Source organism: Erigeron canadensis, chromosome 3 (assembly GCF_010389155.1).
Source record: "Erigeron canadensis isolate Cc75 chromosome 3, C_canadensis_v1, whole genome shotgun sequence".
Lineage (NCBI taxonomy): Eukaryota > Viridiplantae > Streptophyta > Magnoliopsida > Asterales > Asteraceae > Erigeron > Erigeron canadensis.
Genome location: NC_057763.1, coordinates 23,373,747 through 23,391,642, shown reverse-complemented (window position 1 = coordinate 23,391,642; position 17,896 = coordinate 23,373,747). Strand labels below are relative to the sequence as shown.

The 17,896-nt window shown below is 34.9% G+C and overlaps 2 protein-coding genes and 1 long non-coding RNA gene across 3 annotated transcripts; 1 reads left to right on the top strand and 2 right to left on the bottom strand.

Moving 5' to 3' along the window:
- Positions 1 to 417: 417 nt before the first annotated feature.
- On the bottom strand, positions 418 to 4,420 carry LOC122594429. Its single transcript, XR_006322997.1, has 3 exons — positions 4,205 to 4,420; positions 3,594 to 3,666; positions 418 to 821 (listed from the first exon to the last, which is right to left on the bottom strand). It is a non-coding gene; the product is annotated as an uncharacterized LOC122594429 (long non-coding RNA).
- Positions 4,421 to 11,220: 6,800 nt separating this feature from the next.
- LOC122591712 lies at positions 11,221 to 14,214 on the top strand. Its single transcript, XM_043763960.1, has 2 exons — positions 11,221 to 13,236; positions 13,715 to 14,214. The coding sequence occupies exons 1-2, from the start codon at positions 11,221 to 11,223 to the stop codon at positions 14,138 to 14,140; spliced, it is 2,442 nt and encodes an 813-aa protein (XP_043619895.1). The 3' UTR covers positions 14,141 to 14,214.
- Positions 14,215 to 14,695: 481 nt separating this feature from the next.
- LOC122591711 (cation/H(+) antiporter 14-like) lies at positions 14,696 to 16,943 on the bottom strand. The gene is made up of 2 exons (XM_043763959.1): positions 16,011 to 16,943; positions 14,696 to 15,847 (listed from the first exon to the last, which is right to left on the bottom strand). The coding sequence occupies exons 1-2, from the start codon at positions 16,941 to 16,943 to the stop codon at positions 14,696 to 14,698; spliced, it is 2,085 nt and encodes a 694-aa protein (XP_043619894.1).
- Positions 16,944 to 17,896: the final 953 nt, after the last annotated feature.

The following is a 17,896-nucleotide window of genomic DNA, read 5'->3' as shown; positions in this document are numbered from 1 at the left end:
AATTTGAGAGGATCAACTATTGAAATAGTTGGTGAGTTTACAGTGTGTTTGACCAAAAGTTTAGTCGTCATTAGGAGCACACAATGACATGTAGTTATTTAAGACAAGACAGCCGGGAGCAAAATCCGACAATATATAATGACAGTCCAGACCGAAGTCCGACAATGAGACCAATATGCCTCGCACAGGATTTCCCGTCTACAGTGGGGTGCAGACCAGAACAATAAGACCAATATACCTCGCACAGGATTTACCGTCTAAAGTGGGGTGCGGACCAAAACCATGACATTCAGGAACAAAATCTGACAAGACAACCATTAGGATTTCATAATGGTGATAACTACATAGGGGCAACATTTTAATTTGTCAAACACAAAGAACAATTTAGTCAGCCAACAACATGGCAAGTCAAAGTCATTTAGTTCAATATTTCATAAGACATGTATACACATTTTCAGGCAGCCGTCAACATGGCAAGACATAAGACAAATGATTTAAGTAGCCAAATCTCGCGGCATATGTACACCCCGCTAAAGCGGAATATACGGGATGCACAGATAAGCACAATCGCACACAGTACAAGTTCCAACACAGCCAATATCATTAAAAGAGAACAGAAGTACGATAGTCATTACAGAACATGGGATGTACCCTATTTAGTCAATGAACAAAAGACGGAACAAATTGTCTTTAAATACCAAGTCTGAACTGAACAAGCAAAGGAAGTTCTTCACAGCTTCTGATCTTGTACGCTCGAACAATCGCCAATGGAATGAGCTTAAAGATGAAGACTCCTATGCTACAAGATCTATAATCCTAGCCTGAAAAGCATGTAAGTTCAAAAGGTCAACTACGAAAGTAGTTGGTGAGGTTCAAATCAAGTAAGTTTTAGTTTACATATATGTATATATGTATAATAAGAACAAGATCACGAGATTTGTACGTTGAACCAAAGTACTTTGTAATAGTATAAAGTAAGAAATAGGTCATAAGATCTGCACGTTTAACATAAGTACTTTGTAATGGTGAGAACAGTACAAGAACATATAATGAACTATAATTATAAATTGTCACTGCTAACCCGATTGGCCAGAACTGAACTGTAATGCAAAGATATGCTCATAAAGTTCAAATACGTCAAATAAGATCTAGGTCAGAACAAGAATAAGTAATATGCATTCTCCAGAACTGCGGAGAATGAGGGTGGGCCTACCCTAAACAGCGCTATCCATAATTACCTACGATTCAATCCCTGAACTGTGGGATATGAATTGATAGCAGTGAACAAGAACTGAACAAGTACGAGTACGAACTTGAACATGTTAAAGATCAAGTACAGTAATATGAAAGTATTTAAAGATCCTGCCCATTCAAGACTTAAATACTCTTTGTAAATAATTAAGAATCATTTCGTAAGTATCTCAAGGTCATATAGTAGTACGTAGAATAGTTCAAGAACATATGTACAAGTACAAAATAGTTTTCATGCTTTTCAGTCCCCAATAAAAGAACTTGAACAAAATGTACGAAAGGGGGAATGGTGAACTCACAGTGATCTGGTACAAGCACAGTTTATAAGCACAGAGAACAAGCACAGAGATAGATAAGTTATATCTACCAAGATCCAAGCACGTCTTGATGGAAGCCTAAGTACATGTCATTGATCATAAATAAGTACGCATATTAGTTCATGTGATTAGTTATTCACTGAAATGTCCTTGATGAACTGATGATTTGGTCCTTTGAAGATCTTTGAACGTTTTGACTCAAAAGAGTTTGAATGAACTTTAAGTACTCGAACTGGACTCGAACTGAACATCTTTGAACTCACACATAAGTGATTATCATGTTAATGAGTTGAACTCGTTAATAATGAACATCTTTGAACATCTTTAATAATGAACTTTAGCTTTAAGAACTCGATTTAGTTGTTCATAGAACTCGTACTTTAGTAATTAAGATAGAACATGTCTTTAGTGTACTTAATTAGGGTTTGCACAATGTACCTAGTTCTAGGTCGTTTTAGGAACTAGCTTTATTGTCAAAGTGTAGCCTTGAATGTGATTAATCAAATGATAATGGAGCTGAGGATTGATTTGAGGATTAAGTACATGATTAGATCGTTTTAAGTTCAAGTATAATAAGTTATAGAACAAGTTCGAGTTGCTTTCTGGTTGCACAAGGTCATCCTAGGGTTTTCAATGTCCAAGATCGTTTTAAGGCTGGCTCAGGATCGTCCCAATGTTGGCTCAAGATCGTCCTATTTGACTAGCACAAGATCGTTTCAGATGTCTAAGTGCAAGATCGTTTCATATACATGGTTCAAGATCGTTTTAGGTACATGTTCAAGATCGTTTCAGTAATGGTAGCTCAAGATCGTTTCATTATCAAGCTAGGATCATTTCATTTCCAGGAACAAGAACAAAGTACAAGGTCGTTTCTAGTTGGAGAACAAGTGTTTGAGCGAAACCGATCCAAAGGATTAGTTACCCAATAAGTGAACCAACAACATCACAACACCACACAAGATCAAACGAGCAAGCACAAGGTACCAAAGTGGGCTGCCCTAGGACGGTCTTGGGACCAAGATCAATCTAGAGCCAAGAACAAGGTCGTCCCAGCCTTCAAGAGTAGGCACGAGCATCACAAGGAGGTCTAGATCGATTTCCGGACTTGTTTAGACATAGCACTAGTACATATATACACAATAACACTAACCAATAACACTTTTAATGATTTCAAGACCATTTATAACATAAACAAGTCGTGGCACTCAAGAACAAGTTTTACCTTCACTTTCTAAAATGGGTTTCGTAGATTAAAGCATGTTATGACCCAAATTTGTTCACACAAATGTTGTTAAACACATTTAGACACAAACCCATTAACTATTAACACGATTTTAAATCAAAATTGGACCAAATCATCAAGAACATGAACTTGAAAAAGTACACTTTTAATTTGATCAAAAACTCATAAAATGTTGTTGTTACCTGAGATTTGATTCAAGAAGTATGTTTTGATTATCACAAGGATGCTAAAAGTACAAACGATTTTGATTTAACAATCCAAAATCAAGAGGTGCTTTGTGTGTGTGTTTTGGTGGCTGCAAGTGTGTGTTTTAGAGAGAGAGAGAGAGGAAAGATAGAAGAAGATGAATAGTAATTCTTTCTCTCTCTAAGGTTTCCATCTCCTTCTATTTATACATTCCCATAATAAGTGAACTCAATAAATGAAAGGACTATTTGCGAACATTTTGAGCTAGAACTTTTATGAACACGAACGTTTACGAACCGAACTTTAATATTTTATCGTACTTAATCATGAACTCGTCATATTAAACAGGATTTAAGATCGAATTGACTTTCATATAAGCACATAATTTAGGTCTAAAGCACGTCAAGAACTTAAATAAATTAAACTGTCTAGCCGTTCTAGTGGCGAAAGTACGTTTCAAAGAACTTATTTAGAACATTTCTAAGACGATTGTTACAGCATAGACAAAGACATATCATTTATAAAGTAGTTGTGTATACAGTTGTACATGCTTTTCAGGCCCAAAGTAAAAAGGAAAAAGGGCGCCATAAACTCACCTTAGCGATCAAAGAGCTAAAAGGGCGAGCAAACTTGAGAATGAGCAATCTAGTCTCCACGTCTATCCAAAACCTAGGATGTGAGTACCAATGGTGAGGATCAAATCTCACGACGTCAAGTATCCTACGTACAACTACTTAGCTATCAACCCTAGAATGCCACGACCAAGAATGTGATTTAAATGTCCATTTATTTGACTCAAGTTCTAACGTCATTGTCACTAATATTATAAGGTAGTCTCGAGTACTAAACCATATAAACAAAGTTCAAGTGTACAAGTCACCTTCTTTTGAAAATGTCAAACAACACCAAATTTCGCGGCGTGATCATAGACCAGTTTTCGCAAATCAAATCATTTTATAATCAAATCTTTTCAATATAACGACTAGAAACATGTTCCAAGAACCCGAAAATAATCCATTTCGCTAACCATAAACAATTCCAACATTTTTGATCTCAAATACTTACTTCTAAATCAAATTTTCATTTAATCAACAAAACCCAAAACTCATATCCTCTTCTTGGCCTACTAATTTAATCAATATAACTGAAATTAAATCAAAAGATTGAATTTATAAAAGTCAAAGTCTAAAGAAAATGGTTTACTTACCAATTTGATGTGTTCTTGAAAAGAAAACAAGAAGATAAAGATGACGATGATGATGCTTAAATATCCTTGCTAAATGATTATTGTTATTAATATTACAAGTGTTTTTCCTTTGATCTTTCCTTGCCAATTCCAAATAAGAAAAAGAAACTATAGTGTTTGTGTGTGGGGTTTTTGGTGGTGTCGAACAAAAAAAGAAGAAAGAAAAGGAGATGGGGGTGTTTGGTGGTTCACTGCCATCCATAAAAAGGAGGCAGGCCCATGTGGCTCAATTTTTGATATTTTTAGTACACTTTATTTGCTAAAATGCTTACGATTAAATATCGTATGACTAAAAGGTTATAAATGTATTTTCCCTCGTGCTATTTAAATTAAGACAAGTCAATAAAGTTTCGTCAAAGTGAACTTTAAAAATATTAAGTCTAAACGGTCTATTTATATTGTACAAGACATTAAATATTCATTTAAAGTTATTTTTATAACTGGGCATTCATCTAGATAGCTAATAGTCTACGTCATCAAGATACGTCTAATTTGACTAAGTCAAAAGTCCAAAAGTCTAACCATTTCCACGTCAAAGACTGTCTAAATTAGGCGAGATTATGAAAATGACTAATCTTAAACAAGATTAAGACTAACCCATTGCTAATTAATTACGAGTTGTCACATCAAGCACTGAGACGATCTGAGGGAGAATTTCCTAGTGAAGATCGTCCTGGCATCATCTTCTTCATCATGAAATCAGTTATTTTCGGAAACTCCATGAATGACTTCAAAAAGCTTCAATATCTTTCGATTTACTAGGAGTTAGAACTTGAAATCACTTGCAAACTGATTGTTTTCACCTCAGCTACACATCTACGAACAAAAGTTAACACAAAACACAACCAATTCGAATCCCAAAAATTCGCGCTAAAACTCTAAAATTCAATCTCGAGATTTAGATTGAATTAGAACTTGAAACTTGACAGGATTATGTTTTTAACTATCACGAATCTATTGGTGAACAAATATCTGTGATTTTATGTGATTTGAGAGGTGAAATTTGATGAAATAGTGACTACAAAATGACGAACAAAAAAAATGTTTATAATTTTTGATTTTTGATGAATTTGTGACTGAATTCAGTTATGGATCGAATCAAAATGATGTTTTGCTCTGATACCACATGATATAACACGATTTCTAGCACCGAATTCAAGTCATCAATGGCGGTTTTGGTGAGTGTGTGTTCTTGGTGTTTGTGTGTGTTTTGAGAGAGAAAGTGTGTGTGTAAAGGAAAGTTGGCTGATTGGAATTAATTAGAATGGTGAAGGTTACAATGATTGTGTATCAAGGTTAAAGGTTATGATTACTAAGGTAGGAAGGAGGTATTTATAGGCTAACTACACAATTATGCTAATTATCATAATTAGCCCCTCAACTTTAGTAATCATTTACCTATGACTTAACAACAAGAAAGACTTCTAATCTAAATTATAATTTATCACTATTTTTGGATTTCTAACACTGCACCTGTGTGATATATGGAAGAAACATTTCAAATCCTTGGTTAATTAAAAAAGTTGTATTGTTCATGGCTGGATCTACATCGTACGGTGGAATTAAACACATATAAGCATTTGGATCTTGATCTTTTGGTTTTTCATTTAAATCGAAAAAGTTGGGTTGGGGTTGGGGTTGGGGTTTGAGTTTGGGTTTGGGTTTGTGTTTTTTCAAGCTTGGACGTCCCCGGTTATCTTTGTGATTTTTGGGTTCACCAATTGTTGAAGACTCAATATTAGCCTACAAAACCGGAGGAAGTATTGTCCTCACTTTTCTTTATTAAAAACATATATATTACTTAACTTAATTTATGAAAACCGGAGGAAGTATTGTCCTCACTTTTCATGCAGAACCTACAAAATAATATCATTATTTTGTATAAAACTAATGACATTTTCTAAAAGTGTATTTGTTTTTAACTCGATTATATTATCATAAATGCTACCTGACATTTCATACAAATGTATAAAATTAATGACCTAACAAAGTTATACAAAGTTATAGCCAATGTTTTAAAGGATTGTTTGTTTAATGTAACAACAGGAATAAGAATGTATATGTCGCTATCCTTAAGTTTTGTCCTCATTATTTATTTTATTATACCACATGTATCTTTTCACATTTAATCTGACCACATGTATCTTGCCGCTATCCCCATGACGTTTTTGAGCCAATTGCTCAGAGCTTTATTTATCTTGTGCTATAGGATGACATCAACAAATTAGGGCAATAGCGGACCAGTCTATATTTTGGGGTTGGGGGAAGGGGGGGGGGTACAGACAAGATAATACTATATTTTTAGGGGGCTTTTTTGAAAACAACCCCATCAAATATCATATAGGGACTGGACCACGTAAATATATCATGGACCACATAACAAAAAAGAAGGACCACATAGTACGTTTATATATGCCAGAAAAGGGATGTTTGCTCAACATAATGCCAAGCCAAGCCGCCAAGGACCACATGGCAGAGACATTTTTAAGTAAATGATACTAAAATATGGGTTGAATTCATTTGAAAACAACCAAATTGGTGAAAACTAGAAAATTAATTTAAACCATTCATTTTTAAGATCCTGATCTACTTTCTCTCTCTTCCCTCCCTCCTCTAATCCTGTTTTCCAGAACCCGGCGACATCTCCGACGAGAATCAGTTTTGTTTTCCGGTGGATACGGAACGGGCGATGCCTTTATCCGTTGTAAAGAGGTTGTCACCGGACGCATATATGAATGGTATGGATTTGATGGGTGGTGATCCAGGAGATGGCGGCGGTTGGATAGTGTACGAGCTCCGCCCTTGCCGTTTTCGGTGCCGACGTCGTGGATAGAAGAGAAGAGAAAGACAGATCTGGATCGGAGATGATGATCGTGGTGGTGGTGGTCTCATTGCCATCGCCGGAGGATGATGGTGGTAGTTGGAGATGATGGTGGTGGTGGTGATGATCAGAGCGGGTGATGGTGGTGGCATGAGATGATAGTGGTGGCCGGAGATGATGGTGGTGGCTAGAGAAGAGGGAGGTGGGAGGAGAGAAGGTATTTAATCCTAACCTTTAGATCAATAAAATGAATAGCTAGGATTTGTTTTATAGTTTTCACAAAAAATTTAGTTTGTAAATGAACATTTCACACTAAAACATATAAATAGATAATAAATATTTTATATTAATCATGAACATTAATACAAGTTTTCATTCCTAATGAATTAAGATTTGGAAATTTAAGTTGGTTGTACACATTTTGTCTATGCAAATAAAGATTTTCTCATGTCCGGTTGAATGCGTTAGGAGACCATAGTGGATGCGTAGGAGGTACGAGAAATTCCCTTGTAGCAACAACTTTACGAAATGGTTACCATTGACACATGCAATTCCCAAATATTATGTGGCTGTGACATTAGTGGGCTACTAAAAAGTGTTTAAAATGTTGTCTCTCACTGTTGCTTAAAAAAACAACCACATTATACCTTAAAGCAATAAATTGCCATGTAATATAAAACATCTAAAACAACATAAACAATCTAAACTGTCAGGTAAAATGCTATGTAAACGATTTAAAATATTAAATCATATAATATATAACAAGCTACCTAACTATAATCTAAAGTATTAATATATAAAACAATCAAAATGAAACAGATAATGTATTTAACACACTACGTAAACAATCTAAATAATTTACAATAACTACGATAACTTCAATCTACAATATTAAGATGAAAGATGAAACCTGGTCGGTAAGAAATTATGGTATAGTACTCATCACTAGTTTGTATGTTTATGGTAAGAAATATCCAAATTATATAAAAGTTGACACATTTATTACTGATAATTAAATACAACAAACCTTACATTGTTTATAATAAATAACTTATCATAACTTTCAAAAAAAAATAACTTATCAGATGTCAAAAAATATATCTATCACTATATTGTATAAAATTAGTGTCTTTTTTTGAAATTTTATTTGTTTTTAACTCAAAATGTAATTAATAAATGTTCTATCAAAAGTTATATAAACCTGCAAAAATCATATCAATATTGTATATAAAACTAATGTTGCTTTCTTAAAATTGTATTTATTATTTAACTTAATTTGTGTAAGACTTAGAACTATATATTTTCTTAATCTTTTTCTTTAGAATTTAATGTTCTTTCCACTTATTTTGTGAAAAAAATTTGGAAGATAACATTTAATTAAAGACAAAATGGTACACAATATTTTAAAAAATATTTTTATAGAATACTGAACATGACATTTATAATAAAGACAAGGGAAATGATAAAGCTATAACAAGTTTTAGTTATCTTTAACAATGTTTGTTTTATACAGTTGTACACTGTGTAATAAAATTTATACATTTATTGTAGTTGGCTAATAATTGTTGTAGATCTATCACTTCCTTAAAGACAAAATAGACCTAAAATTGATGAGCATAACACTTTTGCTCCATTTATTAGACACTTCAAAATGAAAAAGGGACCACTCTATATTTTTAAAGAACGGAGTGTGTAGGAATACTAAGCCTATCTATATCTATATTATCTAATAAAATAAATTTTTTCCTTTTTTCTTTAAACTTTCTACCTTTCAAAAACCAAAAATACTCTTCTACTTTATTCACTAATTTAAACATCTACATCTAATATACCTATAATATCCTTAATGAAATAATTTACAATATAGATCATCCAACACTTAAATTAACTACAATATCACATTTAACATTAATTACTTTTACATTCACCACCACCGTCTCCCCCATCACCGTCCCCACCACCATCACCACCACCACTTTCGTCATTACTACCCCACCGCTGATGCATTATGCGGTCATAAGTCTATTAGTTTATACGGGAATAATATATTCTTTTGTTCCTTGTATATATATAAAAACTTGCGTGGATGATACATTGTTTTTTTGATGCAGATCTAAGCTCCATGGAATTTATGCTTTTGAAGGTCAAATTTATTTTTGTCCATGCTATATCATTTTTTACCTCTTTTTTCTGTATAATATTTTACGAGTACTCAAAACTCATAAAAAAAAAAAAAAATCTATTTACCTTTTAGATATTGAGAAACACCAAAAAATATTTGTGGTTGCTTAATTAATAGTGAAAGACATGAGATTGTGAATCTCACCATTTATGGTCGCAGGCGCGAATGTTAATTAAGTTCATCCTCTTTCCATTTGATGGTCGTCTCATGGTACAAGGTTATTTATCAAGCAAAAGTTTATTTACTATCAGTTTGTAAGTCTAAAGAGTTTGTTTAAATATCATATATTGTTGGCATTTTTCATAGTAATGTGAAACGATCCGGGTGACAAAAACCAATCTAGGCTCATATATCTATTTAGAAAAATAGTTAAATTAATTTCAAGTTAATATTTAGAACTTTAAAGTATAAAACATGCATCACAAATAGGGGGTAACAATGGGCTCATACCTAAAACGAACCGTACAATAATTTGTTTATAGACATAACTCTGTCTGTGATACGGTATATATTACTCAATATGGTATGAGTTGATTTATATGAGATCCATTCATTTCTTAACGAATTTGCTTGAAAATAGAAAACTTTTCTTGAAAAAGAAAAGGCAACACAAACCGTACACTCTAAGTATGAGGGTGAGCCACACCCACTTGCTTCTACACAAGAAGACTTGTTGCATAGCCTAACCGCACCCTTGCAAGCCACCACATAACAAATCAATATCCACATCAATAATTCACATTAAATCGCGACAAATGCATGTGTAGTATTGCTAAGCTCTTTCATAAAAAGAAAATAATACTCTCGTATAAAAACTTGGAAAAAAAGTAAGTTAGATAATTTATAACAAAAATTACATGACAGAGCATATAATATAACTGGTTCTACTTAATAAATATAATAATTAAGAGCTTAATCATTCAATCAAATTTCATGTTTCTTTTTTAATTAATAAACAAAAATAACCGTCAATTACCTATATTTTACTTAATGCATACAGACATTCTTAATGTATACAACCACTTAATACACTCAGCACTTAATAACTAACAAAGGAAACGGGCGCTATACTAGTATAACAAGACAAGAAGTCAACAAAAGTAATTTTAAAATATATAGGTAAATATATATATAAATTCTTTGGAAAAAATTTTAGTGTTAGGATTAAAAAATTACTGTGTTATTCGGGTTTTAAGACATAAAGTCTAAGAAAATTATCAACCTTTTCCTTGGCTGCAACGTGAACTAATCGATATTTAAATTTTTTATTATGTAGGAAACATCCTAATCCTGTTGAAAACGTCCTGATCCTAAAGTAAAACTTTCAACCATTTTATTTTATTTATATTTCATTATTATTTACGAGTAATTTATTATGAACTATGTTAGTAGTTGCATACCTACTCTATATATTTAAAATTTAATCATAGCCATCTTACCTGCCATGAAAACAAACATGGATGACACTAAGCATCATCATCATCAAAATTGACATACCTAAACGATGTCAACAGTCAACAATACCCAAACCCCGTCAAAATATATAATCTTATCTTGGCTTGTGGGTAAAAGAAGTGCTTCCGAATTATCAACAAAACTAAAAAGTTGCAACTTATATTATACTTATAATATTTTGTGGTCACGTCATTTTTCTAAACGTGAGCAATTTTGGAATAGCTTTTTCTTTTTACCACCTACCTTAACAGAATGTCAAACTGACTGCTTAAAGTCTTTTTACAAAACTTAAAGGGAAAAGAAAAATATGAAAAATCATCATAATAACTTTTAGAAGTAATATAAATCTAGAAATCCTTGAAAAGCAATTAAGTCACATTGTTTCACAATTCCATTAATCTATTATAGAAGCAAACTTGCACCCAAAGCTCAATTTCCATACATATAAATACACCACTTAAATCACAAAAGAAAGATATTCAAAACTTGCCATTTTTTTCTTCATTTCATTTCACAAATATGAATCCAAAAACAAGAATAGAAAGCCAAGAAAGTAGTGTTCATGTTCCAATAGACGACGCGATTTTTGAGCCACAAAGTAGTATTGAAAGCAGCATTAGCAATACTGATGGATCGGTTTCAGGAGCAAGACAAGGGAACCGATGGGCACCTGAAAAGAAAATTACCCTTTTTGCCCTTCGGCTCGCTATTCTTGAAAAGGCGGCCACAGGACTAGGGACCCTTGGGTTCATATGGGCTACTGTTGTTTTACTTGGTGGATTTGCTATTACTATAGACCAAACCGATTTTTGGTTCATTACGATTATTTTGTTGATAGAAGGTACCAGGATCTTTAGCAGGAGCCATGAGCTAGAATGGCAGCATCAAGCAACTTGGTCATTAGCCGATGCTGGGATCAATAGTTTTCGTGCTATAAAGTCTCGTTCCCATATTTTGGTTAGAGCTTTTACGGCTCTGAAGAGCCAATCTAGTAAAGAACGTCCTCATCTGAGGACGCTAAAGACTAGTAGGAACTTGCAAAAGAAAAAGACTTTGACTCGTACATGGACAAGTTCAGATGTTCCTCTGCTTCCTTACGGACAATGGGTATTTTTGTCAAGAAATATAAGTCGGCTTCTTTATTGGCTACAATTAGCATCAGCAACAGCTTGTGTGGTGTTATCGCTGATAAAACTTGTGAAACAGAACTATGGAGAGATTGAAAAAGGAGATACTGACAAGAGGAATCGTAAATCAGCTTTGACTATATTCTATGCATTGGCATTGGCAGAGGCGCTTCTGTTTCTTTTGGAAAAAGCTTATTGGGAATGGAAGGTGATGTACAAGAAGTTATTAGAACGGGTAAACAACGAGTGTGAATTAGGACCATTTGGGATGATTTCAGTAAGGCGGTTTTTTTATGATGCATATGAGAAATGTGTTAATGGAAGTATCTTTGATGGGTTAAAGATGGATTTAGTTTCATTTGCTATGGAACTTTTGGATTCTGACTCATCAGATGAGCAACTTATTGGGATCAGAATCTTGGAAAGTTTTACAAAAAATGCCCGTTTTTCCAAAGACACGCTTCAGAAGATTGGAATCACGATAACAGTGATAGAACGGTTGGTGGAAATACTGAACTGGAAAGATCCGCAAGAGGAAGAGATTAGGAAATCTGCAGCTGAAATTCTAGCAAAACTAGCTGGAAAAAAACAAAATTCCCTTCGGGTTGCAGGAATTCCAGGTGCAATGGAATCTATATCTTCTCTATTACATATCCATAGAAACCATACTTCCACATCGTGTGGTGAAATTTCAAAAAAAGAGATCATTACCGACAAAGAAGACTATGGATTTTGGACATTCAATCAATTGGGTCTTCAAATTTTGAAGAAACTTGCTCGTGATCATGACAATTGTGGAAAGATTGGAAACACAAAAGGGCTGTTAACCAAAATCATAGACTTCACAGACGCCGGTGAGAGGTTATTGAAAGATGAAAGGGTCACGGAGTCTCAGATTTCAACTGTGAAAACATCTTTACAAGTGGTAAAGATGTTGGTAAGCACAACGGGAAGTACAGGCAGACAGCTACGGGCAGATATATCAGAGGTGATTTTCACAATTAGTTACATAAGAAATATATTAAGATATGGTGAGAAACACCCAGTGTTGCAGAAACTTGGTATAGAAATATTAACAAGTTTGGCCCTTGAAGCTGATGCTACAGAGAGGATAGGGGGAACCGGAGGAGTTTTTAAGGAGCTATTTACTATTTTCTTTCGAGAGGCGGCACCTGAAACTTATAATCATGTGAGATTAGCAGCCGGAGAAGCACTTGGGATGCTGGCATCTGAAAGCATGAATAACTGTCATCGTATATTGAAACTGAAAGTTATCGAGAACCTTGTTGCTGCTTTGGATAGCCCGTTGCTTAGAATCAATTCAGCAAGGATTTTAAGAAACTTATGCATTTACAGTGGCTCAGAGTGCTCCCAACAGCTACAGGGCATAACTGCTGCCGCGCCTACTGTAAGTTCTCTATAAAAAAATCTTATTTATTTTCACATTAGTTGTGGCAAAATGGGTTGGGTTGACCTGATACATTTTTTTTTCTGATAATAAAGTATAAGTTGTAATATTAACTCATATACTATCAAGTGATTCAAGTCAGATATATCGCTTACGTTTTAGTCTCTAACAGGTCAAACATGCATAACGATACATATATCTGAATAATATATGGGTTGAACTGTTGAGATTTACAGTTACTTTTTGATGCATGAAACCTCCTGAACAATTTTTGGTAAAATTACATTGTTATTGATACATTGTAATTATCTGTAACACATATGTATAGATTCGGACCAAAAATGTGTATGGACAACCGATCTGGCCATCATGTAAACCCTACCCGTTTAAATTTGGCTGTTACCCAATTTGCCTGACCCAACTTTTTTTTTGTCATACTGTAAGTCATGAGAAAGTAATGCACCTCTGGCTTTTCTAGGTACTAAAGGAAATCATGACAGAAGAAATCAAGTTGCAGGAAGTAATGGTTGGATTAGCAGCGCATGTCTTTAAATATATGACATCTCAAGAAGCCAGTGTCATGTTTAAAAGAGCCGGAATACAAGAAACTGATTTAGCTATGGCGCTCGTGCAAATATTGAAAAAGTATCCACAACCACAAACCAAGGTTCCGCGAGTAAGGAGATATGTAGTGGAGTTGGCAATTTGGATGATGAAAGATACACGTGCAAATATTAAGACTTTCAAGAATCTTGGCATAAGGGAAGAGCTGGAAGGTATCACCGAGACAACATCAGAGGTCGAAAGCTTTAATATTTTCTCAGGGGCCATTGGATTGAGCAGGTACAAGACGTCGATTCATTCATTAGTAGAGACAGCAATGAACTTGCTGGCAGATGAGTAACTAAAATTCATTAAGCAATTGATTTTTAATAATATTTCTGTATATTGCCGTTTTGAAATAAACATCTATGTTATTGGTTGGGCGAATGTCAGTTTCCATCTCAATTTTCAATTTGTTCACTGATGGTGCACATGACATATAAGCTAACAGTCTAACACAGGCTCGCCGACATGATTTTACAAAGGAAATAACTTACGCTAACAAAGGAAATAAAAGCTTCCAAAATTAGCAAAATCGTTTAGATAGCGATGAACTAGATCAAAATGCTTAACTCATAACCTTGTAAGCAAACACCCTCCCACCGCCACCAGACACAGACACACAGAAAACTCTCTCTTATCTCTCTCTTTGTATCGAAAAATGCAAGCACAACTCCCACTGTCACCACCTTCTACACCACAAGTCCACAGCCATCATCCATGGTCACGACTCTCCATCCTCGAACAGGCTAACATGCAAATCATGTACGTTACCTAAAGGTGTATTTAGAACTATGCATACAAATGGTGAACCAGTAACTTTGATCTACACGTACAGATACAATGTCACACACTGTCATTTCCATCCAAACTGTGAATCGTCTAATTCAACTCTTTCCATGGGCTGCTGTTGCACAACTAGAACAGAAAAACTAAACTCTGCTGTAGCTAACAAGTCACCAATCCCCCCTAACTCAGGGCATTGTGCGCATTCTGATAGTCCATACGTTAACTGAGAATAAGCATAACCATGTTCGCGACCAACTATAAACAAATCACAGTTTTTATCCATGGCCCTTACTAACTGTATCGTTTCTAATGCATCTTTTGCCACCTCTTCTTGAATGTAAACATCTCGTCCCTTGCATTCCATCCTAAATCGATCAATCATCTCTTTATCCAATCTTTTATCATGCAGTTTGGGTGTCAGCTCAACGTCTGTGTGCTTTGGCCTTAGTAAAACTAGTAATAGACTCGTGTGATAGTGTTGTGCCATCCTACAACTGTATGCAAGTGCCTCTCTATCGTCTGCACCTCCAAGAAAAAGTTGGGTTATATGGAACACCTTGGTTCGCCCAGTTAACACGGATTGAGGTCCTCCAATTTGTCCCCTGTCAACAAGTATACCAATAGAACAAGGGGTTTTCTCCATGATTTTTAAGTTGACTGATCTAATTCCAGGAAATGTGGCATCGATACTTCCATCAATAGCCCAACGCTTGTGAAACGGGACAATAACAATATTAGCACATTTGTTAATAGCAATAGTGAAGATGTCTTCATGCATGGTTCGATATGGTGCCATGGCAACGAAGTGTTCAACCAAAACGGAATTGTAATTACGTTCCATGAAGTATTTGAAAGCATTCCCAGTCTGTAACACTCGACTTTGGGCTGAAGGGATCTTTTCAACTTCTGAACTCGGTATTAAAATAGCAGATGATCGACCTTCAAGCTGTTCTAAGTTCATTGTGATAACTTCAATACGTTGATGTGTTGTGGGATTTGACGCTTCCAAAAGGTTTATGATGGATGGGACATTGTCTTCATTGTGAATGCAAACCACCATTCTGAGGAAATCGCCTGGTTCACATTCTAAGATGCTGTTTCGCTTGTATGCTTTGTATCTTGTTGATGGATCATAGAAATGCCATAGAAGAAACCTTGTACATCCTGTTACTAATAGCATGTTCAGTATGAGTAGCGAGTATGCTTGATCCGTTACCACCTACATATGCCAACCATATGTTTTTAGTAGTGTGAGATCAATGTTTGAGTGTAGCTTTAACTACTCATTTGTTTTATACTCGTGTTTGTTTTAAAGTAACCAACCCCAATATATCATTGTTATATAAAAATAACTCAGAAGCTATTTTATGAGTGTAGCTTACCTCGTTAGCTCGTATAAGGGAAAAGGTAGAGACGTCAATAATGCCTTTGGTGCACATAATCATAGCAAAATGAAATGCATCCTGTAGCGGCACACTGAAATACATGGCTAAAAGAAAGTTACATGTGAACTTAGCCAAGTATGCTAAAATAATGATAGCCTCAGTGATCAAAGCAGCAAACACATGATCACCTCCAAGTGACTTCAAATTCACTTTGAATGCACTGATTGCAAATTTGGCAGGAACCAAAATGTTAGAAGCCATCCAGTCTATTCGGTTCACCAAAGCCAAACCAAAAGGTGGCCCATCAGGCACACATATGCCCATTGTGAAACCACCGAAAGAAGCATTTTGTCCTAAGCATTCGGATAAAAACCCACAAACTAATACTGCTGCAAGCACTGCAACAAATTGACTTTCCTTTATCTGTTGACCTTCAGGAACCCTTTTGGCCATCCACAACACAAATGGGCGAAGTACGTAAACCATGGATATCAAAAAACAAATGATATATAAAACATTCTTCAACGGCTTCCACTCTTGTCTTTCTAAAGCTACACCAATAGTATTCAACGCTAAAGCAATAACGTAACTGAAGACATCAGTAACCAAAGCCGTGCTGCAACATAATCTGCCAAGATCTGAATTCAACAAGTTTAAGTCTGACAGAGTGCTGGTGACCGCCGGAAATGTTGTCATTGAAGTTAAAGCAGCAACGAAAGGCAGAGTATGGAACGTAATCTCATCCATCTCGACTATATTAGACAAAGGCATTAAGCACAACAAGCAAACTGCATAAGGTAGCATAAAGGACATGCAACCCATGAGCACCATGTGCCTATGCACACTTTTTAAAATAGTTGTGTCAATTTGAACCCCAACGACGAAAATGTGTAACAAGTACCCAAAGTTGGCCACCGTGTCAAGAACCATCTTGCCTGATTCTGGGAACATTTGGTTTAAGAGGTTGTCGTTGAGTCTTACAAACCAAATGAAAATGATACAACCCTGGACAGAAAAGATAAATCAAAGCATGATCAAAAACAATGATAAATGAAAATGTATGCATATACATATATAAGAATCTTACGATAAGTTGGCAAGAAAGAATACTTTGTCGTAGGGGCCTGAGGAGATAATAGAACGTTTGTGAGACAGCGAAGATGATGCTAAGTTGAAACAACAAAAGGGGGACACTGAAGGCTGAAACGTCACATCCGAACCATGAACATCCCATTGAATTGGTCATGTGCAAGTATTGGCATATCATTTGTTCTGGCTGGTTAACGCCTGGAACGTATCCCTCTGATGATACTATGTCTGGGAAATGAGCCATTTTTTTCAATTCGCGTAACCAACAAATCTTAGGAATCAAGAATACAGAGGTACGGAGACTATAGAATTGATCTTGTTCGAAGGTTGTAAAAAAACCCCAGCAAATCTAACAAAAAGTCTGAAACAAAATCAATCAAAACTTTGAAACAGAATGGCAAGGGTATGGACAAGCAACAGATGAGGAGAATAACTGTTGGCTAGGCTAAAATCATGGATATTCATTTTACTTCTATTTATACTTAGATTTAGACTATATTTTTGTTCAAGAGCTTTACTTTTATGGTCTTAATTGTGCCATTAGTAACAATTAACGTGCAATATCTTTGCAATTAATCTCCATTCATATAAATCTGCAAAAAAGTGAAATATAAATTAACCCCTAGTTATAAGGAAAAAAATTATAACCGGATAGACTTTTAACAGATTTTGAGATATAAAAATATGGTCACCATAGTGTAATGTATTTCCTCATGTTCGGTTTTAATCATGTACCTTTTTTATTTATTGTTTTCATTCGAGTCATTTGTATATTCTTTACACTTTCTTAGTAG